The sequence below is a fragment of the Heptranchias perlo genome, chromosome 11 (genome assembly GCF_035084215.1).
Source record: "Heptranchias perlo isolate sHepPer1 chromosome 11, sHepPer1.hap1, whole genome shotgun sequence".
In the NCBI taxonomy this organism is placed as follows: Eukaryota; Metazoa; Chordata; class Chondrichthyes; order Hexanchiformes; family Hexanchidae; genus Heptranchias; species Heptranchias perlo.
Window position 1 is genome coordinate 68,753,731 of NC_090335.1, and position 27,982 is coordinate 68,781,712.

General features: G+C 43.3%; 1 protein-coding gene across 1 annotated transcript in view; it reads left to right on the forward strand.

Annotated features, from left to right (window-relative positions):
* Positions 1-27,595, forward strand: part of LOC137326857 (uromodulin-like 1) — a 93,073-nt gene extending 65,478 nt beyond the window's left edge. Inside the window, exons 24-30 of the mRNA XM_067992237.1 lie at positions 7,691-7,831; positions 12,544-12,773; positions 13,321-13,463; positions 15,453-15,674; positions 16,972-17,131; positions 20,194-20,284; positions 27,408-27,595. Of these exons, the coding sequence (XP_067848338.1) occupies positions 7,691-7,831; positions 12,544-12,773; positions 13,321-13,463; positions 15,453-15,674; positions 16,972-17,131; positions 20,194-20,284; positions 27,408-27,595 (1,175 nt within the window). The remainder of the gene's footprint in view (positions 1-7,690; positions 7,832-12,543; positions 12,774-13,320; positions 13,464-15,452; positions 15,675-16,971; positions 17,132-20,193; positions 20,285-27,407) is intronic.
* Positions 27,596-27,982: the final 387 nt, after the last annotated feature.

Genomic DNA, 27,982 nt, shown 5'->3' on the forward strand with positions numbered 1-27,982 from the left:
AGAGAGAAATCAGGAGGGCAAAAAGGGGATATGAGATTGCTTTGGCAGATAAGGCAAAGGTGAATCCAAAGAGCTTCTACAAATACATAAAGGGCAAAAGAGTAATTAGGGAGAGAGTAGGGCCTCTTAAGGATCAACAAGGTCATCTATGTGCGGAACCACTAGAGATGGGTGAGATCCTAAATGAATATTTCGCATCGGTATTTACGGTTGAGAAAGGCATGGATGTTAGGGAACTTGGGGAAATAAATAGTGATGTCTTGAGGAGTGTACATATTACAGAGAGGGAGGTGCCGGAAGTCTTAACGCGCATCAAGGTAGATAAATCTCCGGGACCTGATGAAATGTATCCCAGGACGTTATGGGAGGTTAGGGAGGAAATTGCGGGTCCCCTAGCAGAGATATTTGAATCATCGACAGCTACAGGTGAGGTGCCTGAAGATTGGAGGTAGCAAATGTTGTGCCTTTGTTTAAGAAGGGCGGCAGGGAAAAGCCTGGGAACTACAGACCGGTGAGCCTGACATCTGTAGTGGGTAAGTTGTTAGAGGGTATTCTGAGAGACAGGATCTACGGGCATTTGGAGAGGCAGGGACTGATTAGGAACAGTCAGCATGGTTTTGTGAGAGGAAAATCATGTCTCACAAATTTGATTGAGTTTTTTGAAGGGGTAACCAAGAAGATAGATGAGGGCTGTGCAGTAGACGTGGTCTACATGGACTTTAGCAAAGCCTTTGACAAGGTAGCGCATGGTAGGTTGTTACATAAGGTTAAATCTCACGGGATCCAAGGTGAGGTAGCCAATTGGATACAAAATTGGATTGACGGCAGAAGACAGAGGGTGGTTGTAGAGGGTTGTTTTTCAAACTGGAGGCCTGTGACCAGCGGTGTGCCTCAGGGATCGGTGCTGGGTCCGCTGTTATTTGTTATTATATTAATGATTTGGATGAGAATTTAGGAGGCATGGTTAGTAAGTTTGCAGATGACACCAAGATTGGTGGCATTGTGGACAGTGAAGAAGGTTATCTAGGATTGCAACGGGATCTTGATAAATTGGGCCAGTGGGCCGATGAATGGCAGATGGAGTTTAATTTAGATAAATGTGAGGTGATGCATTTTGGTAGATCAAATCGGGCCAGGACCTACTCCGTTAATGGTCGGGCGTTGGGGAGAGTTATAGAACAAAGAGATCGAGGAGTACAGGTTCATAGCTCCTTGAAAGTGGAGTCACAGGTGGATAGGGTGGTGAAGAAGGCATTCAGCATGCTTGGTTTCATTGGTCAGAACATTGAACACAGGAGTTGGGATGTCTTGTTGAAGTTGTACAAGACATTGGTTAGGCCACACTTGGAATACTGTGTACAGTTCTGGTCACCCTATTATAGAAAGGATATTATTAAACTAGAAAGAGTGCAGAAAAGATTTACTAGGATGCTACCGGGACTTGATGGTTTGACTTATAGGGAGAGGTTGGATAGACTGAGACTTTTTTCCCTGGAGAGTAGGAGGTTTCGGGGTGATCTTATAGAAGTCTATAAAATAATGAGGGGCATAGATAAGGTCGATCGTCAAAATCTTTTCCCAAATGTAGGGGAGTCTATAACGAGGGGGCATAGATTTAAGGTGAGAGGGGAGAGATAAAAAAGGGTCCAGAGGGGCAATTTTTTCAAAGGGTGGTGAGTGTCTGGAATGAGCTGCTAGAGGCAGTAGTGGAGGCGGGTACAATTTTGTCTTTTAAAAAGCATTTGGACAGTTACATGGGTAAGATGGGTATAGAGGGATATGGGCCAAGTGCAGGCAATTGGGACTAACTTAGTGGTATAAACTGGGCGACATGGACATGTTGGGCCGAAGGGCCTGTTTCCATGTTGTAAACTTCTATGATTCTATGACTGGTCAGGTGGGCAGAAAAGTGGCAAATGGAATTCAATATGGAGAAGTGTGAGGTAATGCATTTGGGGAGACCAAACAAGGCAAGAGAATACGCAATAAATCGTAGGATGCTGAGAAGTGTAAAGGAACAGAGGGACCTTGGAGTCGTTGTGCACAGTTCCTGAAGGTAGCAGGACAGGTACATAAGGTGGTTAAGAAGGCATATGGAATACTTTCCTTTATTAGCCGAGGCATAGAATATAAGATCAGGGAGGTTATGCTAGAACTGTATAAAACACTAGTTAGGCCACAGCTAGACCACTGCGTACAGTTCTGGTCATCACATTACAAGAAAGATGTGATTGCACTAGAGAGGGTACAGAGGAGATTTTCGAGGATGTTGCCAGGACTGAAGAATTTTAGCTATGAGGAAAGATTGGATAGGCTGGGGTTGTTTTCTTTGGAGTAGAGGAGACTGAGGGGAGATTTAATTGAGGTATATAAAATCATGAGTGGCCAAGATAGAGAGGACAGGAAGGACCTATTTCCCTTAGCAGAGAGGTCAATAACCAGGGGGCATAGATTTAAAGTGATTGGTAGAAGGATTGGAGGGGAGTTGAGGAGAAATTCTTTCACCCAGCGGGTGCCTGAAGGGATGATAGAGGCAGAAACCCTCATCGCTTTTAGAGGGTACTTGGATATGCACTTGAGGTGATGTAACCTACAAGGCAATGGACCAAGAGCTGGAAAGTGGGATTAGGCTGGATAGCTCTTTTTCGGCTGGCACAGACACGATGGACCGAATGGCCTCCTTCAGTGCCCTAAATCTCTATGATTTTATGATTCTATGATAGTATTAGATTAAAAGGCTTATAATGTTGCCAAGAAGAGTAGTAAGCCATTGGGAGAGTTTAAGAAACCAGCAAAGGATGACCAAAGAGGGAGAAAATAGTATATGACAGTAAACAAGCAAGAAATATAAAAACAGATTGTAAGAGCTTCTACAAGTATGTAAAAAGGAAGAGAGTAGCAAACGTAAACGTTGGTCCCTTAGAGGCTGAGACAGGAGAAATTATAATGGGGAATAAGGAAATGGCAAGGATGTTAAACAAATATTTTGTATCTGTCTTCACAGTAGAAGACACAAAAGACATATCAGAAATAGTGGGGAAGGAAGAGTCTAATGAGAGTGAGGAACTTAAAGTAATTAATATTAGTAAAGCAAAAGTACTGGAGAAATTAATGGGACTAAAAGCTGACCAGCCTCCTGGACCTAATGGCCTACATCCTAGGGTTCTAAAAGAGGTGGCTGCAGAGATAGTGGATGCATTGGTTGTGATCTTCCTAGATTCTAGAACGGTCCCAGTGGATTGGAAGGTAGCAAATGTAAACCACTGTTCAAGAAAGGAGGGAGAGAGAAAACAGGGAACTACAGGCCAGTTAGCCTGACATCAGTCATCGGGGAAAATGCTGGAATCCATTATTAAGGATGAGGTAACAGGGCATTTAGAAAATCATAATATGATTAGGCAGAGTCAACAAGGTTTTATGAAAGGGAAATCATGTTTGACAAACCTATTAGAGTTTTTTGAGAATGTAACTAGCGTAATAGATAAAGGGGAACCAGAGGATGAAGTATATTTCGATTTTCAAAAGGCTTTCGATAAGGTGCCCATAAAAGGTTGTTACACAAGGTAAGGGCACATGGGATTGGGGGTAATAAGGGGAATAAGGCGATAGCATGGATAGAGGATTGGTTAAATGACAGAAAGCAGAATAGAGATAAACGGGTCATTCTCAGGTTGGCAAGCTGTAACTAGTGGGGTGCCGCAAGGATCAGTGCTTTGGGCCTCAGCTATTTACAATCTATATCAATGACTTAGATGAGGGACCGAGTGTAATGTATCCAAGTTTGCTGACGATACAAAGCTAGGTGGGAAAGTAAGTTGTGAGGAGGACACATGGGGGGGAAAAGTTGGTTGAGGGTCCATTGTTAGCATGATGTGCACTTACCTGCAATCCGCGTTCCTTTCCAGGCCTTGCATGTGGAATGAATGCAATTTGCACTTTCCACCACCAGGGGGAGCTCCATCTCTTAAAGGGAGGATGTTTCTTAGAAATCTCTTAAAGGTAGCTTGTACCTGTTATTTGCTGAAAATAGAAGGTGGCAGATGGAGTATAATGTGGGGAAATGTGAGGTAGGAAGAATAGAAAAACAGAATATTTTTTAAATGGTGAAAAACTATTAAATGTTGGTGTCCAGAGGGATTTGGGTGTCCTTGTACACGAAACACAGAAAGTTAACATGCAGGTACAGCAAGCAATTAGGAAAGCAAATGGTACGTTGGCCTTTAATGCAAGGGGGTTGGAGTACAAGAGTAAGGAAGTCTTGTTGCAATTGCACAGGGCTTTGGCGAGACCACACCGGGAGTACTGTGTACAGTTTTGGTCTCCTTACCTAAGGAAGCATATACTTGCCTTAGAGGCGGTGCAACGAAGGGTCACTGGATTAATTCCTGGGATGAGAGGGTTGTCCTGTGGGGAGAGATTGAGTAGAATGGGCCTTTATTCTCTGGAGTCTAGAAGAATAAGAGGTGATCTCATTGAAGCATATAAGATTCTGAGAGGGTTTGACAGGGTCGATGCTGAGAGGCTGTTTCCCCTGGCTGGAGAGTCTAAAACTAGGGGGCATAAAGGGTCGGCCATTTAGAACTGAGATGAGGAGAAATTTCTGCACTCTGAGGGTTGTGAATCTTTGGAATTCTCTACCCCAGAGGGCTGTGGATGCTGAGTCATTCAGTATATTCAAGGCTGCGATAGATAGATTTTTGGACTCAAGGGGAATCAAGGGATCAGGCGGGAAAGTGGTGTTGAGGTCGAAGATCAGCCATGATCTGATTGAATGGTGGAGCAGGCTCGAGGGGCCTTATGGCCTAATCCTGCTCCTATTTCTTATGTTATGTTCTAAAATAGGTCTGCTAAATACTCTTTTCTAGTTTATTCTTCTTCTAGTTCCCTATCAGCTGTTACATATGCATCCAGTTTACTCTACTCCACGAGCTCTGTTCTATCACCGCGGAGTCAAAATAGGTCTGCCACTGACTCTTTTCCAAGTTATCTGTCAGAGTCTATGTTTGGGCACCAAGGTTCTGTAGGGTTTGTCTGCACAATCCAAACACCGGTCCTTACCGGTTCGTGTAGGGTTGGTGAAATCTGGACGGTAACTTTTGGAAAAGAGTACTTACCACACGAACAAATTGCTTTAAGGCTAAACAACTTTATTGGCACAAATTTATACAACCTTTCGAAGTAGAGAGTGGCCGTTGAGTTTTCTGGGTGATCAGTCCATTGCACTCAAGGCTGTCGTGTCTTCCTCAATGTTGTCCTCATTCTTGAGGTGCACTCCTGTTGCTCTGACCTCCGACTGCAGTGCCAGTTCTGTTGCGATGTCTTCTTTTTATGTTGTTTTTTGCACTTTGGGGCGTAAGTAAAATAAGGGAAGTGTCACTCTGTCCCATCGCCTCCTGTGATTAGGCCTCTATGATGGATAGTTACTTCATTCAAAACCAGGTACAATTAGCTCAGGACTTTGGAAATGTGAAGTCTTCCCTTATCTGTGCTCATCTGGCTTTTCAGGCACTTTGGAATGTAAAGGCCACCCTTATCTGTGCTCATCTGGTCTTAAGTGTCCATGACTCTAACTATCTCAACAGTTTCTCAGTGGTATCAGTTCTGTGGCATGCTGACTTGTTTAAAACTTTTAGAAGCTTTCCCATATGAACTGTAGTTTTAAATCAATCAATCAAAAGTCCAGCTGCACACAGGGACCGTGGTAACAGCAGTTCGTTCAGTCTTTTTGGCTAATGCTGTATCTTTCGAAGCTGACCATTGTTTCTATGTTAACATCCATTTCAATATTGGAAAAAGGTGCTCAAATCTCTCAAAAGATAATGGAATCTTTACTCAAAGTTGTAATAGAAAAACATCTAGAAAATGAAAATATAATAAAGAATAGTCAGCAGGGATTTCAGAAGGGAAAGTCATGCTTGGCCAACCTTATTGAATTCTTTGAAGAAGTAACAGAAAGAATAGACAATAGTAGGTGTAATATATTTGGATTTTCAAAAGGCCATCGATAAGGTACTAAGGTCAGAGCTTGTGGAGTCAGGGGGCAGGTAGCAGAATGAATAGCAAGCTGGCTACAAAACAGAAAACAGAGAGTAGAGGTTAAGGTGAACTAGTCAGACTGGCAAAAGGTAGGAAGTGGTGCTCCACAGGGATCGGTGCTGGGACCACTGTTGTTCACATCAATGATTTGGACTCGGGAATCGGAAGTACAATTTCGAAATTTGCGGATGACACGAAATTGGGGGGTGTAATTAATACAAAGGAAGAATGCATCAAAATGCAAGAAGTCATTAATAAACTTGCAGAATGGGCGTGTAATTGACAAATGAATTTCAATATAGGTAAGTGTGAGGTGGTGCATTTTGGTAGGAAGAATAAGGAGGCCACCTACTGCTTGGATAATAAGTGTAAACAATTTTACAACACCAAGTTATAGTCCAGCAATTTTATTTTAAATTCACAAGCTTTCGGAGGCTTCCTCCTTCGTCAGGTGAACGATGTTCACCTGACGAAGGAGGAAGCCTCCGAAAGCTTGTGAATTTAAAATAAAATTGCTGGACTATAACTTGGTGTTGTAAAATTGTTTACAATTGTCAACCCCAGTCCATCACCGGCATCTCCACATCATGGATAATAAGAGTCTAAATGGGATAGAGGAGCAGAGGGATCTAGGGGTACAGATACACAAATAACTAAAAGTAGCGATGTGGGTTAATAAGGCCATAGGAAAGGGAAACCAAGCACAGGGGTTCATTTCGAGAGGGATAGAATTGAAAAGCAAAGAAGTTATGCTAAACTTGTATAAAACCTTGGTTAGACCACACTTGGAGTATTGTGCACAGTTCTGGTCTCCATATTATAAGAAGGATATAGAGGCACTGGAGAGGGTGCAATACAGATTCATAAGGATGATACCAGAACCGAGAGGATATACTTATCAGGGGAGATTAAACAGGCTGGGATTCTTTTCTTTAGAAAAGAGAAGACAGAGGGATGACCTTATAAAAGTCAATAAGATTATGAAAGGGTTTGATAGGGTAGAGGTAGAGAAAATGTTTCCACATGTGGGAGAGTCCAAAACTATAGGTCATCAATATAAGATAGTCATTAATAAATCCAATAGGGAATTCAGGAGAAACCTCTTTACCCAGAGAGTGATAAGAATGTGGAACTCGCTATCGCAAGGAGTATTTGAGGCAAATAGCATCGATGCATTTAAGGGAAAACCAGATAAGCACATGAAGGAGAAAGGAATAGAAGGGTGTGCTGATAGGGGTCGATGAAGTAGGAGGCGGGAGGCTCGTGTGAAGCATAAACGCCAGCGCAGACCAGTTGGGCCGAATGGCCTGTTTCTGAGCTGTAGACTCATTGTAACTCCACGGGGGAAAGCCCTTGCTTTGCACTCAGAACCTCACCCTAGCTGCAAAGGAAAAACTGGGAACTTGCCACCTGGGAGATGACTGGTATGAATTAATTGTTTGATTGCCCGGGGCAAAGCATAATTCCAACACGTGCATTTCCATAGTGGCCAACTTAATTTTTGTTTTGCTGAGCAAAGGCGTGCAGCTTTAGCTCCCATAAGATTTCTTTCTATAATTGTTACAAAGGCACAGCCCGAGCACCGACCGTGAATCATGGTAGGCTGCCCAAATCTTTGTTTCTTCATTTTCCTTTCAACTTCTCTTTAACGCAGATTACGACGAGTGCGCCTCACTTGCCGACAACGACTGCTCGCTCAATGCAAACTGTATCAACACAGAGGGGTCCTACACCTGTAGCTGTTCTGACAGTTTTGTGGATGTAAACCCAGTTCGGCCTGGCAGAAATTGCAAAGGTAAAACCCGGGTTCCGTAATAAGCATTCTCCTTGTTAACTATTCGAAATGGCTGTTTGATTTCAATTGTTCAGATTATTTATAATTGCCTTCACGTTTTCTACTCTCTTTAGGGTAGGAACATAGGAACAGGAGAAGGCCATTCAACCCCTCGAACCTGTTCCACCACTCAATTAGATCATGGCTGATCTGTATATTAACTCCATTTACTTGCCCTGGTTCCATATCCAAAACCGGAAAAAAAAATCTATCAATCTCACTTTTAAAGTTTTCAATCGACCCTGAGCCTCAACAGCTTTTTGGGGCAGAAAGTTCCAGATTTCCGCTCCCCTTTGTGTGAAGAGGTGCTTCCTGATAAACCCATTACCAGCCTAGCTCTAATTTTAAGGTTGTACCACTTTGTTCTAAACTCTCCCACCAGAGGAAGTAATGTCTCTCTAACTACCCTATCAACTCCTTAAGGAGACACTACCCGAACTAAATGTCATTCCTTGATCTGGCCAACGTCCTCCAGAGGTCCCCAGCCTCTGCCCAACCAGCTACTGAGGTAACTAGGCGAGATCTGTCCTCAGTGGTGGGGGAAAAAAAAATCACCTAATGGATTTAACTCTTTTTTTGTCAGAGGGGTAATTCTCTCCTTTCTGATTGGCCAATGCTTAACTGATCACCAAGAAGTACTTTTCTCTTCAATTCAATCACCCGACTGAACCTCAGCCCCAGTCTTCTGTCACCCAGCAAGGTTGGGAACTTGTGCAAAGAAGGCCAATAAAAGACCATCAGGTCCACCAGTGCTCATCATATCCACTAGATGGCGGAAGCTTTAGGCACCTCCCTCCCCAATTGCTGACAGTGCTAAACAGCTCCGGAAAATTTCAGGAAAACCAATCCATAGGCCAAATAAGCAAACCCCGGGAGACACAGATATACATGATGCACCGCTAGCCAAACTTAATTAACCCGCGCACTCCCACCCCCTCCCACAGTACACCCCAATATCCTTCTTCCTTGGCAATTTGTCAAGTCAATTTTTTGAATTGCTTGTAGACACCACTGTGTGTTTCTTTTAATCCCCACCACAGATTGCCTCCTTCTGCTGGTGGATGGGTTACAGGTGAGCCCTTTTCTTCAGCAGTGCCCATCCTCGCTCAGCTGTAGGAGGGGAATGTTGCCCTTAGGGTCCCCGTCACAAAATGGTACATCCCCGGACTCACCATCAGCAACGCCGTGGGAGATCTATAAGTATCTTTCTAAAAAAAAAAAGTTTTCAGATCTGTCCGTCACAACTCAGCTGTCACATTACCACACGTATAAATTTCTGTCGGACTTTTATAGAAAAAGGGAAAGGAAGCCAGTCTTTTCCAATCTCCCATGCAGCAGAAAATGACTTCACGAGTCAAATGGAAGAAAGCCAGTCTGAGCTCGAATTGACCTGAGCCTGCTTAAGAGCAATTAGCCTCTAACTGACCCAGGTCAGCACAGCAATTATGCCTGCGGCCTTAAAGGGACACACTGGGATAGGAAGGCGTCTTGGGCAATAACACATAACGTGCAGCATCGCGTCGGCCACCTGGCATATATACTGCCCGATATTCAACTCCGTTGAAGCCCAAGATGAATTTTACTCCACTCTGCTGCGACTATAGGCCACCTATCAGACAGATGAGAAGAAAATTGTGAATCAATAAAGGACTAAGCTCCGAAGGGAAAAAAGAGCAAAGTAGTCATTTTAACCACAGGAACGACCAAGCTTTTTGAAACCAGACAACTATTAGAACATAAACGAGCCCATCAAAGCTCACTGTCCAGAGTCCATATCTAATTATTCCATTATAGACTCACTCCATCATCTGTTGATTCCCCTACCCCCCCTGAAAAAAAAAATGAGTGCTGGAAGTGTAAAGTGTGCGAGTGAGGCCGCTCAGTGAGGCCACTTTGCATAATCAGGCAGTCAATTAACGTAATACTGAGTCTTTCCTGGCAAAATATGTTCTCTGAAGATCATAGAATCATAGATTGGTTACAACACGGAAGGAGGCCATTCGGCCCGTCGAGTCCGTGCCGGCTCTCAGCAAGAGCAATCTAGCTAGTCCCACTCCCCTGCCCTTTCCCCGTAGCCTTCCAAATTACTTCCCTTCAAGTACTTATCCAATTCCCTTGTGAAAGCCACGATTCAATCTGTCTCCACCATCCCCTCAGGCAGTGCATTCCAGATCTTAACCACTCGCTGTGTAAAAAAGTTTTTCCTCATGTCGCCTTTGGTTCTTTTGTCAATCACCTTAAATCTGTGTCCTTTGGTTCTTTTGCCAATGGGAACAGTTTCTCTCTCTGTCTAGACCCTTCATGATTTTGAATACCTCTATCAAATCTCTTCTCAACCTTCTCTATTCTAAGGAGAACACCCCCAGCTTCTCCAGTCTATCCACGTAACTGAAGTCCCTCATCCCTGGAATCATTCCAGTAAATCTCTTCTGCACCCTCTCTGAGGCCTTCACATCCTTCCTAAAGTGCGGTGCCCAGAACTGGACACAATACTCCAGTTGTGGCTGAACCAGTGTTTTGTAAAGGTTCATCATAACTTCCTTGCTTTTGTACTCTATGCCTTTATTTATAAAGCCTAAGATCCCATATGCTTTTGTAACTGCTTTCTCAACCTACCCTGCCACATTCAAAGATTTGTGCACATACACCCCCAGATCTCTCTGTTCCTGCATCCCATTTAGAATTGTACCCTTTAGTTTATATTGCCTCTCCATGTTCCTCCTACCAAAATGTATCAGTTCGCACTTCTCTGCGTTAAATTTCATCTGCCACGTGTCCGCCCATTCCACCAGCCTGTCTATGTCCTCTTGAAGTCTATCACAATCCTCCTCACTGTTCACTACCCTTCCAAGTTTTATGTCATCTGCAAATTTTGAAATTGTGCCCTGTACACCCAAGTCCAAGTCATTAATATATATCAAGAAAAACAGTGATCCTAGTACCGACCCCTGTGAAACACTGTATACCTCCCTCCAGTCCAAAAAACAACCGTGTCACCTAACCAATTTTGTATAATTGTCTGTCTCAATGTGCACTGTCATTCATGCCATAGTTACATTATTCAATGTATTTAACTTCAATCTTTATTCCGCTCCTCCGCCCACCCCCCGCCCCCGGAAAAAATTCCCTCCAATTTTCTCGAATTGCCTTCTGAAACCATTGACTCATCCTTGGGTACAGTTCCGTAATTATCATCTCTTTCTCGCTCATGTAGCCATTCTTCAAGTGTGGGCCTAGACAGAGGTGCTAAGTAGCCTATTTTCCCATGTCTGGCATCACAACTAACCTGATCTTGTCCTTATCTGACATCCGCACACGTGTACATTCCAGCACAACTTGGGGGAATCATGGATGGTTTTATCCCCTTCTTAGCAGTAGCACTGAGGCCAACTGAGGCATCTCTCAGCTGAGGTCAATTTACTGAGCACAGACAGCTTTTTTGGTATTTTAAAAATCAGGATCATGTCCCCTCTCTATCTTCCTTGCTTGATTAATAACAAATCCAGTTCTGTTAGCCCACGTCATAACTTACCATTTTGAACCTTAAAACTTTCCTCGCTGCTTATCTCTGAACTTTTTCTGATGCATCGTTTGTCTTGAACTCAGGCTGCTTGGTATTAGTAATGATGATGTGTTTGGATGAAATTCCTTTGTCCGATATTTTAATGAAGATGTTAATCCTTCGTTAAAATAGCGGACGGAAGAATTTCATTTACATCCGTTAATGTGTTTGTTACTCATATCGTAAGTGTGCATTCAAGGCGAGTGTCTTTTGAAGATAAGTTAAGACTACATGTAATATTTTCAATGTTGTTTTAATGCATTAGTTAATCCGTTCTTCAATCTCAGGCAAAACATTATTCATACTTCAAGGCAATTTTCTGTATCTTTATCAATTTTACTGAAATTGATCCCAACGGTATTTTTTTTACGTTTGATATTAGCCATAGCACTGAGAAATTATCTGTGTTTCTTTTTAAATTCACTCTGTTCCTCTATCTTGAGAACTTTTGGATTTATCTCCCTTGAATCTATATAAAACCATAGTTCAAACCAAAGTTGGAGTACTGCAAGCAGTTTTGGGCTCCTCACTTGAGGAAGGACGTTGAGGCATTAGAGAGGGCACAGCTCAGATTCACTCGGATGCTGCCTGGTATGAGGAAATGCAGATACCTGAATGAGGAAAGACTTGAAAATTTGGGGGTGTTTTCTCTGGAACAGAGAAGATGAAGGGATGATTTGATAAAGGTGTTTAAAATTCTGAAGGGATGGGACAGAATAGATACAAACAGACTGGTTCCAGTAATTGAGAGATCTAGAACAAGAGGACATAGATATAAGATTAAATGTAAGAGATTCAGGACAGAGAGCAGGAGAGACTTCTTTTTATACAGAGGGTTGTGAGGTTGTGGAATGCAGTACCAGAATTTAGTGATCGAAGCAGACTTCTGAGAAAGAGTTAGGTGGATGGTTGAAGGAAAGGAAGAATAAAAGGGTATAGGAACAGGATGGGCACCTAGGATTGGAACTGCTGCTTGTGTGGGGAATAAACACCACACAGTCAGTCTGTTTCTATAAAATTAAACTAAGCGTGAAGTCAACAGGAGAGCAATGTAAATATTTCAGCTGAACTTTTTTTACTCTTCTATGTCAACCTCCAATGTCCACTGCAGAACCCTTGGTGGACAACCCAACAACTGTAGAAGCAGTTACCCAATCGATGATGATAAGCTGTAAACTTCATGAGATCTCAGTCATGATGGAACGATCATTTCTGGAAGAGAAGCATATTCCAGCGTCCTCCCTGTACCTGGGGAACTTGCAGTGCAATGGGAGCATTGTTAACTTGACCCATGTTGTCCTGAAGGTCGGGTGGACTGAATGTGGAACTCAAATATCAAACGTAAGTCCAAAACTATTTAACTATTGTAAATCCTTCCTGTATTTTAAAGCAGTTCGAAATCTGACCTTCTGAGTAAGCAACATCCTGTCTTGAAGACTTAAGTGGGGTGGCAGTGCAATTGGCTTTGGCGTTCTCAAGCTAAGGAAGGGAAAGCCATCCAAAGTTTCCCTTCTCCAGTGACACCTGCTGTAAAGGTGTGGACTAGATTCAGATAGAGTCAGCAATGGGCTCAGCACTCGTCTCCCCTCCCTCCCCCCCGCCAACCTCAGTGAGGGCTCATCTCATACATCCAAAATGTCCACTTGGGCAAGTTACTGGAGAGCACTGTTGTCCCTGGTGCTGAGGCCCAGCATGCATTGCTGCCAATAGGAGAAAATGGCGGAAAACCGGAGGGAACAAAAAAGCTTAAGAACAAATTGTTGCTGGCTTGATATGCGTGGCAAATTGAACATGTTTTCCTATCGTTATTCTGACCCCAGGACTGGGAGGCTTTGCCAGTCAGTGCATGTGTTGGTAACTGCTTGATGACTATGTTTATTCATTCCAGAACGACACTCACACAGTGGTGAAAACGACACTTCGTAACATGCCTTCCTCAAGTGCAGTCTCTGCTGGTGCTAACCTCGACATTCCTGTATATTGTACATTTGACAACAGCCTCGTGCTCACTGCTGGCTACACTCCAAATGGGTAAGGTGGTCTGTTTCAGTGAGGTTTGAGGGACTCAGTGCTAGGCTAGGCCTGTCCGTCAGTCTGCATGTCATGACACTGCCATAGCATTGGGCAGCAAACTCTAATATCATACCGTTTTATTCATGCTAAATTTTTTGGTTGGAGAGTGAAGGAAAATACACACCCAGAGGAACATCAGTTAAATTCAGAGAGTGATAGAGATAGGGACAGTTGAGAATTCTGATTTTATGAGGAGTTACTAGATAAATTACATAGAATTTACAGCACAGAAACAGGCCATTTGACCCAACCGGTCCATGTTTATGCTCCTCCTCCCACCCTACTTCATCTCACCCTGTCAAAATAAAAGGCTCATTTTTTCTCAGGGGTGGGTTTGCTGCTGGAGGAGGGTCTGGGTGGGACTATTGCCTGCCGCCTTGATGTCACCATGACCCCAACCCATCTCCCTGGGATGGGGCTTATTAGTTATGCATGATGGGCTTCTGGTGGAGTCCCTGCCATCGAGAAGGAGCCTTCCGCTGCTGGCCAAGGAAATGAGCCGAGGCCGATAAAGGGTGGGTGATTGAAAGCAGAAGAGAGGGAGCAGTGCCCTTTACTGGGGCCTTTCCCTCCAAAAGGACCTCCAGTGGTCTCCCGGTGGTTTTTGGAGTCGGTCTCAGTTGAGGTGGGAGGCTGGGAATTCAGCTGGGCTCCCAGGCCCTGTTATTTACGTGCAGTGGGGTAGTTGGTGATTGTGGGGGGAAAATGGGGTTGCTAACTTCCCTGCAGGGGTGGGGGAGGAAGAGTCCTGCTGGTGATAGCGGGGGTGGGGAACTGGGGTTAGGTCTCTCCGGCCCATTTCCCTTCATTTTCAGCTTCAATACTGACAGATTTTGGGCGGAATATTGGGGGGAAATCCAGTGCAAATTGTTGGATAGCTTTTTGTAACCTGAAATGAACATAACTGTAGCAACCTGATAGTCATTTCTTTATATCCACTGTTTTTTGCTCTTTCTGTTAATTCCTATACTGATATACATTTTAGGGTGCTTAATGCTACAATGAGGGTGATTCACACTGGGAAATATTCCTGCTCCCCACAAGGTCAAGTTCTCCCCTCCCTCCCCATGAACGCATGTTGTCACTTTTATATCTCCATGGCCTTGGGAGTCACACAAGCCCAAAATTTGCCTCTGCACACTCACACCATGACTCTCAGCACTCATCCTGCTATTGTTTCCTCACTGCCTTGATGTCCAGTCTGCAGTGACTGGAGCCTGTAGCTGGTGACACGGTAGTAGACGTCACAAAGTTACAAGGCAGGTATGAATGAGGTAGATTATTCGTCCCACCTTAGCTCATCCACCCAAAAAAAACCCCATAGCCCCTCCATCCCAACATCCAACTAAATGTCTACAGATTTTTTGCCTCCGGTAGCCTATTCAGAAATTCATTCCAAATGTTGAACACTCTTTACATCAATTCACATACAAAAATTACAACACAGATACAGGCCGTTCAGCCCAACTAGCCTGTCTATCCTCCACACGAGCTGTAGACTTAATCCTATCTGCCTGCCCTGTTCCCATAATTCTTTGTCCCAATTTCCTTCAACCACCTCTCTAACCTACTCTTAAATGTAACATGGTCCCTGCTCCAACCCCTAACCCTGCCCTTTGTCCTAAATCTCTTACAAGTAATCTTATATCTAAGTCCGCTCATTCTAGATCTTTCGATCCTGTCTCCATCTACTCTGTTCCATCCGTTCATAATTTTAAATATCTCTGTCAAGGTATTTGAAGCAAAACTTACTGAATTAGTGCTAAGTTTGCCTTTTGCCGATTTGAACCTGTGCCTCCTTGTCCTACTGGCTCTGTTTAACATAGCTGTGTTTCTTCATTGCTCTATAAAGTAGAACATTCACCGTTAAAATTTCAGCTTCTGTAGTAGGACTTCCGACGCTAAGTTATTTTAACAAGTCAAATATTTTGTTTCAATGGTGAACAGAATGAGCCTAGAAGGAATAGGAAACTACGTGGCTAGCATTGAGACCTTCAGTGGAAGCAACACACTATCGAACGACCCCGTTTTAACACCTGAAGATGAAGTGTCCATTCAAGTATCATTTGATACGTCAGATACCAGAGCCAAGCTGATCCTTGCAGAATGCTGGGCAACGCCAAGCAACAATTCAACCAGTGATGCCTCGTACAATATAATTAAATCCGGGTAAGAAACCGATGGCCAGGGCTGTTTGAATGGTGAAGAATGGTGGAAAACCCAATTTATTTTGTCAACGAGGAGCTCAAATTAATTAATGAAGTCTGACTTTTGTACATGAACTGTGAAGGTCTTCCTCATAAAAAAACTGAGGTTTTGCCTCTTGTATTTTCCTTTTTGTTTAATCAATAAGAACATAAGAAATAGGAACAGGAGTAGGCCATCCTGCCCCTCGAGCCTGCTCCGCCATTCAACAAGATCATGGCTGATCTTCTACCTCAACGCCATTTTCCTGCACTATCCCCATATCCCTTGATGCCTTTAATATCCAGAAATCTATCGATCTCTGTTTTGAATGTACTCAGTGACTGAGCCTCCACAGCCCTCTGGGGTAGAGAATTGCAAAGATTCACCACCCTCTGAGTGAAGAAATTTCTCCTCATCTCAGTCCTAAATGGCCTACCCCTTATTCGGAGACTATGACCCCTGGTCCTAGACTCCCCAGCCAGGGGAAACATCCTCCTTGCATCTACCCTGTCGAGCCCTTTAAAAATTTTGTGTGTTTCAATGAGATCGCCTTTCATTCTTCTAAACTCAATATTTGATTTGTTGGTGTTCTAAAATTTAATTTTTTAGTGAGTTTTTTTTCTGACATTCCCATTTTCTCCCCTTTCCTGCCTCCACCTCCTCATCCTCCTCCATCCGGAAGCCATTGACTGTAGCTGGGTACAGTTGAATGGACAGGAACTTCCCTCCAATACCTGGCCCAAGTGGCCATTCTTCATACCTGAGCAGTGAGTGTTGGTAGATTGTTCTACCATGGGGGAGAAGGGAACACCACAGCTAAGCCAGATCCTGTCCTTACTAAATGTCCACCCCTGCCCACTCTCCAGCATGAGCCACAGGACCATTGATGAGGAGTGGCAGCTCTGTGTCATTTTCTTTCCCCTTTCTCTGGCCTATGAGCACTGAGGCCTCGTGTGGTACCCACACTGCCACTGAGATCAGTCAGCTCAGCATTGACCAGGCTTCGTACTTGCCTGGTCTATACGGCTCAGTTCTACACCGGGCAGTGCTTTTCCCAATAGAGCTATCAAGGCCCCACTTCCTCCTTTTATCATTGCAGAATTTGAGTCTTTGAATGAATAAGTGAGGTTAATAATAAAACTCACATTGTAGATGAGATGGAGAAATTGATCATGAGGAGTGACCAACCAAAATGGTCCAATATCAACGACTCCTATTTTGTCAGTTTTAACCAGATCTTAACTATTAACAAGTTTTGTTCTCCCTTTTCCCATTTCAGATGTCCAGTTCCAGAATCACAGACAAGAATATCTGAAAATGGCAACTCAACAAGTGCAAATTTTACTCTGAAAGTGTTTTCCTTCATTAACATGCCTTTTGTCTACATACACTGCCAGACTCGGGTCTGTTTGGAAGTCAATGGGACCACGTGTCAACCGGTAGGTCCAGCAAAGTGACTCTGGAAGAGGGGTGTTAAATCGTTTTGTCTTCTTGGACCACTTCATTGCAGGCCATGAAGTCCTGCAAGCCACGAATGAATGAATACAATAAAAGTCACAGAACCTAAAGAATACACATAAGCACCAGTTCCCCCTGCCTCCAAGTTAGATTACAATCAAACTGTTTAAAATTGCTGCCCCATTTCAGAAGCAGGAGGGTGAGTCACTGGGGCTTTGTAGACTGGATAGTCCGAGCTTGGGGCAGCATAGATCCCATGGCTGTCCTTTGGACACCTCTAAACTCAAACCAAAAAATTGGGTGGTTTCCAGTTAACAAAATATTTCTTTGCTTACTACATTAAAAAAAGAATTTGGAGTCCCAGCTGTCTTCCTATATTTTTTTTTAACCATATCTAAGGTGTCAGCCTTGGCCAGCTGGTAGTACTTTCTCACCTCTAAGCCAGAAGGTTGTAGATTCAAGCCCCACTCTGGAAATTTGAGCACCAAATCTAGGCTGACACTTCAGCGCAGTACTGAGGGAGTGTTGCATTGTCGGAAGAGGACAAAAAAAAATTAAAAGGCGTCCTTACATCAAAATCGTAAGGACGTCCGAGAAACCCAGGTTTCCCATCAGGAATCCCCACCTTCTTTCCCCGGCTCCAGGTTAAAATTTACCCCAGGGTGACTGAATTGGGGAAGGTATTTGTTAGAATGAGACATTTTAATGAGAAATTTTATTATAACGAGCTTGGACTCCAGCTCTTCCTTAAATGCATTTTTGTTGCTTTTGAGCTATTTTGGAAGCGTAGTAGTAGTTGTCACAGCCAGGTGGTGCTGTCACATTAATGGCCCTGAATTAGCTGGAGTGCAGCATCTCACTGTGTGCCCAGTTAGTTAGATTTATTTTTCCATCACACTGCAGCTTGAAAGTTTTTTGCACTGCAAATTGCTGGAAGCGCGAGCTGATAACGGGGACCTTGGTGAACAACAGGACTAACAGTCTATAAGAACATAAGAACATAAGAAATAGGAGCAGGAGTAGGCCAATCGGCCCCTCGAGCCTGCTCCGCCATTCAATAAGATCATGGCTGATCTTCGACCTCAACTCTACTTTCCTGCCCAATCCCCATATCTCTTGATTCCCTTAGAGTCCAAAGATTTATCTATCTCAGCCTTGAATATACTCAATGACTGAGCATCCACAGCCCTCTGGGGTAGAGAATTCCAAAGATTCACAACCCTCTGAGTGAAGAAATTCCTCCTTATCTGAGTCTTAAACGGCCGACCCCTTTTCCTGCAACTATGACCCCTAGTTCTAGACTCTCCAGCCAGGGGAAACAGCACCTACTGTCAAGCTCCCTCAGAGTCTTATATGTTTCAAAGAGATCACCTCATTCTTCTAAACTCCAGAGAGTATAGGCCCATTCTACTCAATCTCTCCTCATAGGACAACCATCTCATCCCAGGAATTAACCTAGTGAACCTTCACTGCACTGCCTCTAAGGCAAGCTTATCCTTCCTTCGATAAGGAGACCAAAACTGTACACAGTACTCCAGGTGAGGTCTCACCAAAGCCCTGTACAATTGTAATAAGACTTCCTTACTCTTGCACTCCAATCCCCTTGCAATAAAGGCCAACATTCCATTTGCTTTCCTAATTGCCTGCTTTGCCTGCATACTAACTTTTTGTATTCTTTGTACGAGGACACCCAAGTCCCTCTGAGCACCAACATTTAATAGTTTCTCACCATTTAAAAAATATTCTGTTTTTCCATTCTTCCTAGCAAAGTAAATAACCTCACATTTACCCACATTATACTCCATCTGCCACCTTCTTGCCCAATCACTTAATGTGTCTATATCCCTTTGCAGACTCTTTGTGTCCTCCTCACAGCTTACTTTCCCACCTAGCTTGGATACATTTCACTCGGTCTCTTCATCTAAGTCATTAATATAGATTGTAAATAGCTGAGGCCCAAGCACCGATCCTTGCGGTACTCCACTAGTTACAGCCTGCCAGCCTGAAAATGACCTGTTTATCCCTACTCTCTGTTTTCTGCCCGTTAACCAATCCTCTATCCATGCTGATATGTTACCCTCAACCTAGTGAGCCCTTATCTTGCATAACAATCTTTTATGTGGCATCTTATTGAATGCTTTTTGAAAATCCAAATATACCACATCCACTGGTTCCCCTTTATCTACCCTGCGAGTTACATTCTCAAAAAACTCTTAAGAAATTTGTCCAATGTGACTACATAATAAGTGCAGACAGGCTATTCAACTGAAGGCAGTATCACAGCTGAGACTGATACAATGACCACCCTTTGCAGCATTGATGAAGAGGAAAAGAAACCCTGGCTGATTTCCCCCCTCACTACGGCAGGGGAGATGAAACAACAAGAAGTTGCATTTATGTAACGCCTTTAATGTGGTAAAACGTCCTAAGGTGCTTCGCAGGAGCGTAAATCAGACAAAAATTGACACCAAGGCAAAGATGGAGATATTAGGACAGGTGGCCAACAGTTTGGTCAAAGAGGTAGGTTTTAAGGAATGTCTTAAAGGAGGCGGGGAGGTTTATAGAGGCGGAGAGGTTTAGAGAGGGAATTCCAGAGCTTAGGGCCAAGGCAGCTGAAGGCACGCTGGGGCAAAGGAAGTGGAAGATGCACGAGATGTCAATTGCAGTACCCCAACTGCTGCCCTGGTTGAGAACAGGTGATCTCAACCGGCCTACATGTTTCATACTGAGCTAGATCGCACTTGTAACTATTAGATCATTGGGGGAGCTTAGAACCTACGTGCTTCATTAAGATTTCAAGTACGTTTGTATAACTTTCAGTGTAAGTCACCCTTAAGTCTGTCAAGTAGAATTATTGAACAGGGATTTCTTTTTGCAATAGACCATTTTGAATGATGCCTTTGCAATACCTTTGTTGCTACATTTCCCTAGGCCTGGGTATTTGTGGTCGATCTGGAACACAAAAGTTGACTGAGAATGCGATTGTTGCTACATCTTATTAAAAACTGATTCTTAATGGTTTCATGTTTCTCTGTTTAAACAGTCCTGCAACGGATTGCGTTTGATTGAGAACGCTGAAGTCATTGCAGAAAGAACAATATCACTTGGGCCTCTGTATCGCATGTATAATAATGGTGAGTGGTATTTGAATCTTCTCCTGGGTGTGGTGCTGTTACATTGTACTATCCAAAAACAAATACTCCAGCCAGAGCGAGTAAAGCATGGTGACCTTTAGAGACAGATTGGATTACAACAACTTATGTAGATAAAATGTCCCAAGGCATGTCACTGAAGCATAATCAGATGCTGAACCAAAAAGAGGATAATTGAAATATGTAATACAGGAATCTTTGGCATTAGCAAGGAACAATCCGTGCAGGTCATTGCCAGTGTTTTCACCCAAACCTTCTCTATTGCATTGTCCTTAGTATGGGAGAACTACGAGGGCAAACATCCGATGTTTCTTCTGCAGTGACGCTTACGGAACAGTGATGTGTTTGAATAGGAACAGCGCCTCTTTTAAACCCGAACTCTTGCTGACAGGTGCCTGCAGCCCTCTAGCACCTCACCCAAGGTACAGTCTCCGTGTGTGAGACTGGAGGGTGGCTACCGGCAGGCTATCTGACCTGATATACACACACACACACGTACACGCACATGCACTTGGACACATACTCACATGCACACACACGCAGAGCCACGCACACACGTAAACACGCATGCACGCACGCACGCACACACACACATTCAGAAGCAGGATACCTGACTGATTCCTTCCTCTCCATAGCCAAGAGGTGCTAAGGCCAATTGTACCAGCCCAATTGAAGTCATGGCTAAAGAAAGGAAGAACTTGCATTTATGTAGCACCTTTCGTGACCTCAGGATGTCCCAAAGCGCTTTACAGCTAACAAAGTACTTTTGAAGTGTGGTCATTGTTGTAATGGAGGGAAACATGAATGTTGTACTGTAAGATCAGATAACAGCACGAACTGGATTTTGACCCTAGGGTTTTTATGACTTAATTGTGTAGTGGACAAGGCATTTAATCCTCCAGGGCATATGGGGAGCAAAATATGACTGTTAAGATAGTGGACAGTGGAATATCAGATGACCACATTCTGCATTTGCATGCTGATAGAATCATAGAATGATACAACACAGAAGGAGGCCATTCGGCCCATCATGCTGTGCTGGCTCTTTGAAAGAGCTATCCAATTAGTCCCATTCCCATGCTCTTTCCCCACAGCCCTGCAAATTTTTCTCCTTCAAGTATTTATCCAATTCCCTTTTGATCATTACTATTGAATCTGCTTCCACCGCCCTTTCAGGCAGTGCATTCCAGATCATTACAGCTCGTTGCATAAAAACGTGTCTCCTCATTTGACCTCTGGTTCTATTGCCAATTACCTTAAATCTGTGTCCTCTGGTTACCGACCTTTCTGCCATTAGAAACAGAGTAAATAAGTAGAAACTATCAAAACCCTTCATGATTTTGAACACCTGTATTAAATCTCCCCTTAACCTTCTCTGCTCCAAGGAGAACAACCCCAGCTTCTCCAGTCTCTCCACATAACTGAAGTCCCACATCCCTGGTACTGTTCCAGTATATTTTTCTCTGCACCCTCTTTAAGGCCTTGACATCCTTCCTAAAGTGTGTTGCCTGGAATTGGACACAATACTCCAGCTGGGGCCTAAACAGCGATTTATGAAGGTTTAGACTAACTTCCTTGCTTTTGTACTCTGTGGCTCTGTTTATAAAGCCCAGGATCCCATATGCTTTTTTCAGCCTTCTCAACTTGTCCTGCCACCTTCAAACATTTGTGTACATAACCCCGAGGTCTCTCTGTTCCTGCATCCCCTTTAAAATTGTACCATTTAGTTTATTGCCTCTCCTCATTCTTCCTAGCAAAACGTATTACTTCACAATTCTCTGCGTTAAATTGCATCTGCCAAATGTCTGCCTATTTCACCAGTCTGTCTATGTCCTCCTGAAGTCTATTACTATCCTCCACACTGTTTACTACATTTCTGAGTTTCGTATCATTAATATATTAATCATTAATATCGTTAATCATTGTGCAAACATTAATTTCTAGGTTATTATTTTTTTAAATGGATGTTAACTTTGAGGTCATTTTCAAACAAGCCCAGGCCGGAAGAAAACCTTATCAGCTAAATCATAACCTTGCCCACCACCCACGTTTTAACACCTTCACCAGAAGTGGCTGATTGTAGCAAGAACATAGGAACATAAGAAATAGGAGTAGGCCCTTTGGTCCCTCGAGCCTGCTTCACCATTCAATAAGATCATGGCTGATCTTTGACCTCAACTCCACTTTCCCGCCCGATCCCCATATCCCTGATTCGCCTAGAGTCCAAAAATCAGTAATCACAGATGGGGGTGTAAATCACTACAAATATTTGGCAAGATGTCTTTATCTCATTCTTAAACAATAAGATATCGGCAACATAATTTCCCGCTCTTTCTTTACATAACAAACACCACGTTGTTTTCAGCTTAATGTAAATAGTGTCCAGGAAATGGAGATGACTAAGGATACAATCATGGCCAGGAAACCCTCCGGAAAGTTGAGAGATAGCAGATTGTGGTTGGGGTCGGGGTGGGGGGGGTCTCAGTGGATGGTCAAGGGACTGCTCCTTCCAATGATAAAGGAGGGAACAGATGTCAGGTAAAGGTAATGGCAGAAGTAGAACCAACATTTTCCTTTCCGGCAGCCAATGGCAGCATCAAATATTCCCAAGTAAAGGAAGAACTTGTATTTGCATAGCACCTTGTCAAGTCCATAGAATGTCCCAATGGTTGGCATCACAACCAAAAAATTACCTTTATACTCTCTGTTGCTTTCATAGAATCATAGAATCTTACAGCACAGAAGGAGGCCATTTGGCCCATCGAGCCTGCACTTTGAAAGAACTATCCAATTAATCCCACTCCCCCGCTCTTTCCCTGACGCCCTTCAAATTTTTCCGTTTCAAGTATATATCCAATTCCCTTTTGAAGGTTACTTTTGGTTACTATCTGCTGCCACCACCCTTTCAGGCAGTGCATTCCAGATCATAATAACTCGCTGCGTTAAAAAAATTCTCCTCAGCTCCCCTCTGGTTTTTTTGCCAATTATCCTAAATCTGTGTCCTCCAGTTATCGACACTCCCGCAAGGGGAAACAGAGCAACCAATTTATGTACAGCATAAGGTCGCACAAACAACAGTGAGAATAATGACCAATTAGTCTATTTTGATGGAGCGGTTTGAGAGAATATTAGCCAGGTCACTGTGAGAACTCCCTGCTCTTCTTTGATAAAGCACTTTGGGATCTTTTACATTCACCTGGACAGGCAGACAGGGCCTTAGCTTAACGTCTCAGATGACAACTCCAAAAATGCAGTGCTCCCTCATTGAAGTGTTGGCCTAGATTTACGTGCACAGTTCAGATGCAGAGTAAAGCTTCCACTACCCCCAAAAAATGTGCCTCAGCCCCAACCTCAGAAAAGCACCCAGTGTCCAAAATAGGGTAAATTTTGTGCTGTGTCCTAAACCTTCACACCTTTCCAATTCCCTCTCCTCCTTCAAGGCCATCCTCCTCTTTGACAAACTTTTGGTCACCCCTCATAATCTCTCCTCCTTTGGTTTGGATGCTTTTCTATGTTAAATGCAAGATGTTATTGTTGGCCCACGCTCAGTAGGAACTGAATTTATACTGTCCAAACTCATTTCATGTAGGGCACTTACAGACAATGGCGACTTTGGTCCCATTAACATTGGTGGATTATGAACCCTTCAGAAGTGAAAGACCAAGATCTAACCAAGTTCCCAACAAAGCTACAATAATCAATGCATAATTTTCAGCATTAAGGTGGAGAGACAATGATAATTCATTCTCCTCTAACTCTTTCTTTGTCTCCTTATTGTACGGTGGAGAAAAAGCTTGGCACAGATGACATAGGAACATAGGAACACAAGAACATAGGAACAGGAGTAGGCCATTCAGCCCCTCGTGCCTGCTAAGCCATTTAATTAGATCATCGCTGATCTGTGATCTAACTCCATATACCTGCCTTTGGCCCATATCCCTTAATACCTTTGGTTGCCAAAAAGCTATCTATTTCACATTTAAATTTAGCAATTGAGCCAGCATCAATTGCCGTTCGCGGAAGAGAGTTCCAAACTTCTACAACCCTTTGTGTGTAGAAATGTTTTCTAATCTCACTCCTGAAAGGTCTGGCTCTAATTTTTAGACCGTGCCCCCTACTCCTAGAATCCCCAACCAGCGGAAATAGTTTCTCTCTATCCACCCTATCTGTTCCCCTTAATATCTTATAAACTTCGATCAGATCACCCCTTAACCTTCTAAACTCCAGAGAATACAACCCCAATTTGTGTAATCTCTCCTCGTAACTTAGCCCTTGAAGTCCAGGTATCATTCAAGTAAACCTACACTGCACTCCCTCCAAGGCCAATATGTCCTTCTGAAGGTGCGGTGCCCAGAACTGCTCACAGTACTCCAGGTGCGGTCTTACCAGGGTTTTGTATAGCTGCAGCATAACTTCTGACCCCTTGTATTCCAGTCCTCTAGATATAAAGGCCAACATTCTATTTGCCTTCTTGATTATTTTCTGCACCTGTTCATGACACTTCAATGATTTATGTACCTGAATCCCTAAGTGCCTTTGGACATCAAGTGTTTTTAACTTTTTACCATTTAGAAAGTAACCTGAACTATCCTTTTTTGATCCAAAGTGGATGACCTCACATTTGTCTACATTGAATTCCATTTGCCACAATTTTGCCCATTCACCTAATCTATCAATATCGCTTTGTAATTTTATGTTTTCATCTACACTGCTTACAATGCCACCAATCTTTGTGTCATCGGCAAACTTAGATATGAGACTTTCTATGTCTTCATCTAAGTCGTTAATAAATATTGTGAATAATTGAGGCCCCAAGACAGATCCCTGCGGGACTCCACTAGTCACATCCTGCCAATGTGAGTACCTTCCCATTATCCCTACTCTCTGTCGCCTTTCGCTCAGCCAACCTCCTAACCAAGTCCGTATTTTTACCTCGATTCCATGGGCTTCTATCTTAGCTAACAATCTCTTATGTGGGACCTTATCAAATGCCTTCTGGAAGTCCTTATAAATAACATCCATTGACATTCCTCTGTCCACTACTTTAGTCACCTCTTCAAAAAATTCAATCAGGTTTGTCAGGCACGACCTACCTTTCACAAATCCATGCTGGCTCTCTCTGATTAACTGAAAATTCTCGAGGTGTTCAGTCACCCTATCCTTAATTATAGACTCCAGCATTTTCCCCACAACAGATGTTAGGCTAACTGGTCTATAATTCCCCGGTTTCCCTCTCTCTCCTTTCTTAAAAAGCGGAGTGATATGTGCAATTTTCCAATCTAGAGAACTTTGAAAGATTATAGTTAGGGCATCCGCAATGTGCTCACCTACTTCCTTTAAAACCCTGGGATGGAAACCATCTGGTCCTGGGGATTTGTCACTCTTTAGTGCTATTATTTTCTTCATTATTGTTGCTTTACTTATGTTAATTTTATCGAGTCCCTGTCCCCGATTCAATGTAAGTTTTTTTGGGATTTCCGGCATGCTATCCTCTTTTTCTACTGTAAATACTGACGCAAAGTAATTGTTCAACATGTCCACCATTTCCCCATTGTCAATGACAATATCCCCACTTTCAGTTTTTAAGGGGCCAACACTGCTCCTGACCACCCTCTTTTTCCTAATATAACTATAAAAGTTCTTCGTATTGGTTTTGATATCCCTTGTGAGTTTCTTTTCATACTCTCTTTTTGTAGCCCTTACTATATTGTGACATATTTACAAAGATACAAGGGTATCGTAGTGTAGTGGTTATGTTACCGGATTAGTAGACTAGAGGCCTGGACTGATAAATCCAGCGAACTTGAGTTCAAATCCAACCTATAGTAGTTTGAGAATTTGATGAAGCTAGAAAAAAAACTGGTAATAGTAAAAGTGATCATGAAGTTGTTGTAAAAACTCACCTGGTTCACTAATGTCCTTTAAAGAAGGCAACCTACTTACTTTACTCCAGTCCCACACCAGCAAGGTTGACTCTTAAACTGCCCTTGGAAGTGGCCTAGTACATCACTCAGTTGTGTCAAAGGAGCAACTAGGGATAAGTAATAAACGCCAGTATCAACCTGAGAATGAATTTTAAAAAAAGACTTGGGTAGAATTCCCAAACACTTGTTAGAAATATTCACCTCTGTGAAAAAAGAAAGGGGAGAAATTAGGAATAAGTGAGAGGTAGATTTGGCAAATGAGATACCCATCTGTTGCAGATTGTGGAAATATAAGAGGAGAAGGGTTAGGACAAATGATGTGAGAAGGGTAATTCTGGCCAGCTCCAAGTGTTTAAGAGTAAAGGAGGACAGACAAGCAGCTCTAAAGCATGGTCTCCAATTTATTTTTTAATATGCATGGTAGAATGACTGGATAGGATATGGGCTCATTGTGGCTTTCAGGACCAACATGGCTGTAAACTCAGTGCCGTGCAATATTAGTAACAAATGAAGAAAAAGGACTGATATTTATATAGGGCCTATCACAACCTCAGGACATCCCAAAGTGCTTTACAGCCAATTAAGTAATTTTTGAAGTGCGGTCACTGTAAAGTAGGAAACGTGGCAGCCAGTTTCCGCACAGCAAGATCCCACAAACAGCAATGAGATAATGACCAGATAATCTGTTTTTAGTGATGTTGGTTGAGGGATAAATATTGGCCAGAACATCGGGGAGAGCTCCCCTGCTCCTCTTCAATGGGCAATTAGGGATGGGCAATAAATGCTGGCCTCGCCAGCGACGCCCGCATCCCATGAACGAAATTTAAAAAAAAACTTTTCCATCTACCCGAGAGGCCATACAGGGCCTTGGCTTCATGGCAGCTCTAGCTGTGTATACTTTCAGGATGGCCAAGGTACAGGGGGGCTATAGGTAAGTGTAACTTCAGATGGACCTTTAAGGAGTAGAAAGGAATGGGGAGCAAAATAGAAAATTTGAAAAAAGGCAGTGAATATTCAGTTTATGTTTCACTGATTCAACACCAACATTAATTCATGCATCGCTTTAACCATGGTGAAATTCTTTCCAAAACCTGTCCTTTTTGGGATAGTTTTCTAACTATATATGGTGTTGATATCACTGCACTGCTGACGAAGAATCTTGCGATTTTATCTTCTAACAGATGTTGGACCCGTGGTTGACCTGGAGGAAAATGGCTCAGCGGTGAAGGCTGTGGTTGCACTTGGAATTCTCCTTTGCCTGACGCTTGTGGTAATATCTGCGGTGGTGGTGATCATATACACGAGGTGGGGTCGGAGCTTCATCGTCCAACCCGATGGCCAGAACTACCAGGCTTTCGACAACTACTGACGATACAGAAATACGTGACGAGGACTGTGTATAGCCCGTGCCTTGGTGGCAGGGCTGCAGTGATTGCGTCACTCATCTACCAGTCCGTTAGTAGGAAGCCCAGTTTCTTTTTGCCATTCAATCTGTCTCTTTTAACGTGGTTGCGGGGGAGGTGGTGCAGACTCCGCCGCAACGGCCCCCCGAGATCTCTGCGCTCCTCCAATTCCGACCTCTTGCGCATCCCCCGATTTTAATCGCTCCACCATTGGCGGCCGCGCCGTCAGCTGCCTAGGCCCTAAGCTCCGGAATTCCCTCATTGAACCTCTCCGCCTCTCTCCTCCTTTAAGATGCTCCTTAAAACCTACCTCTTTGACCAAGCTTGTCCTAATATCTTCTTATGTGGCTCGG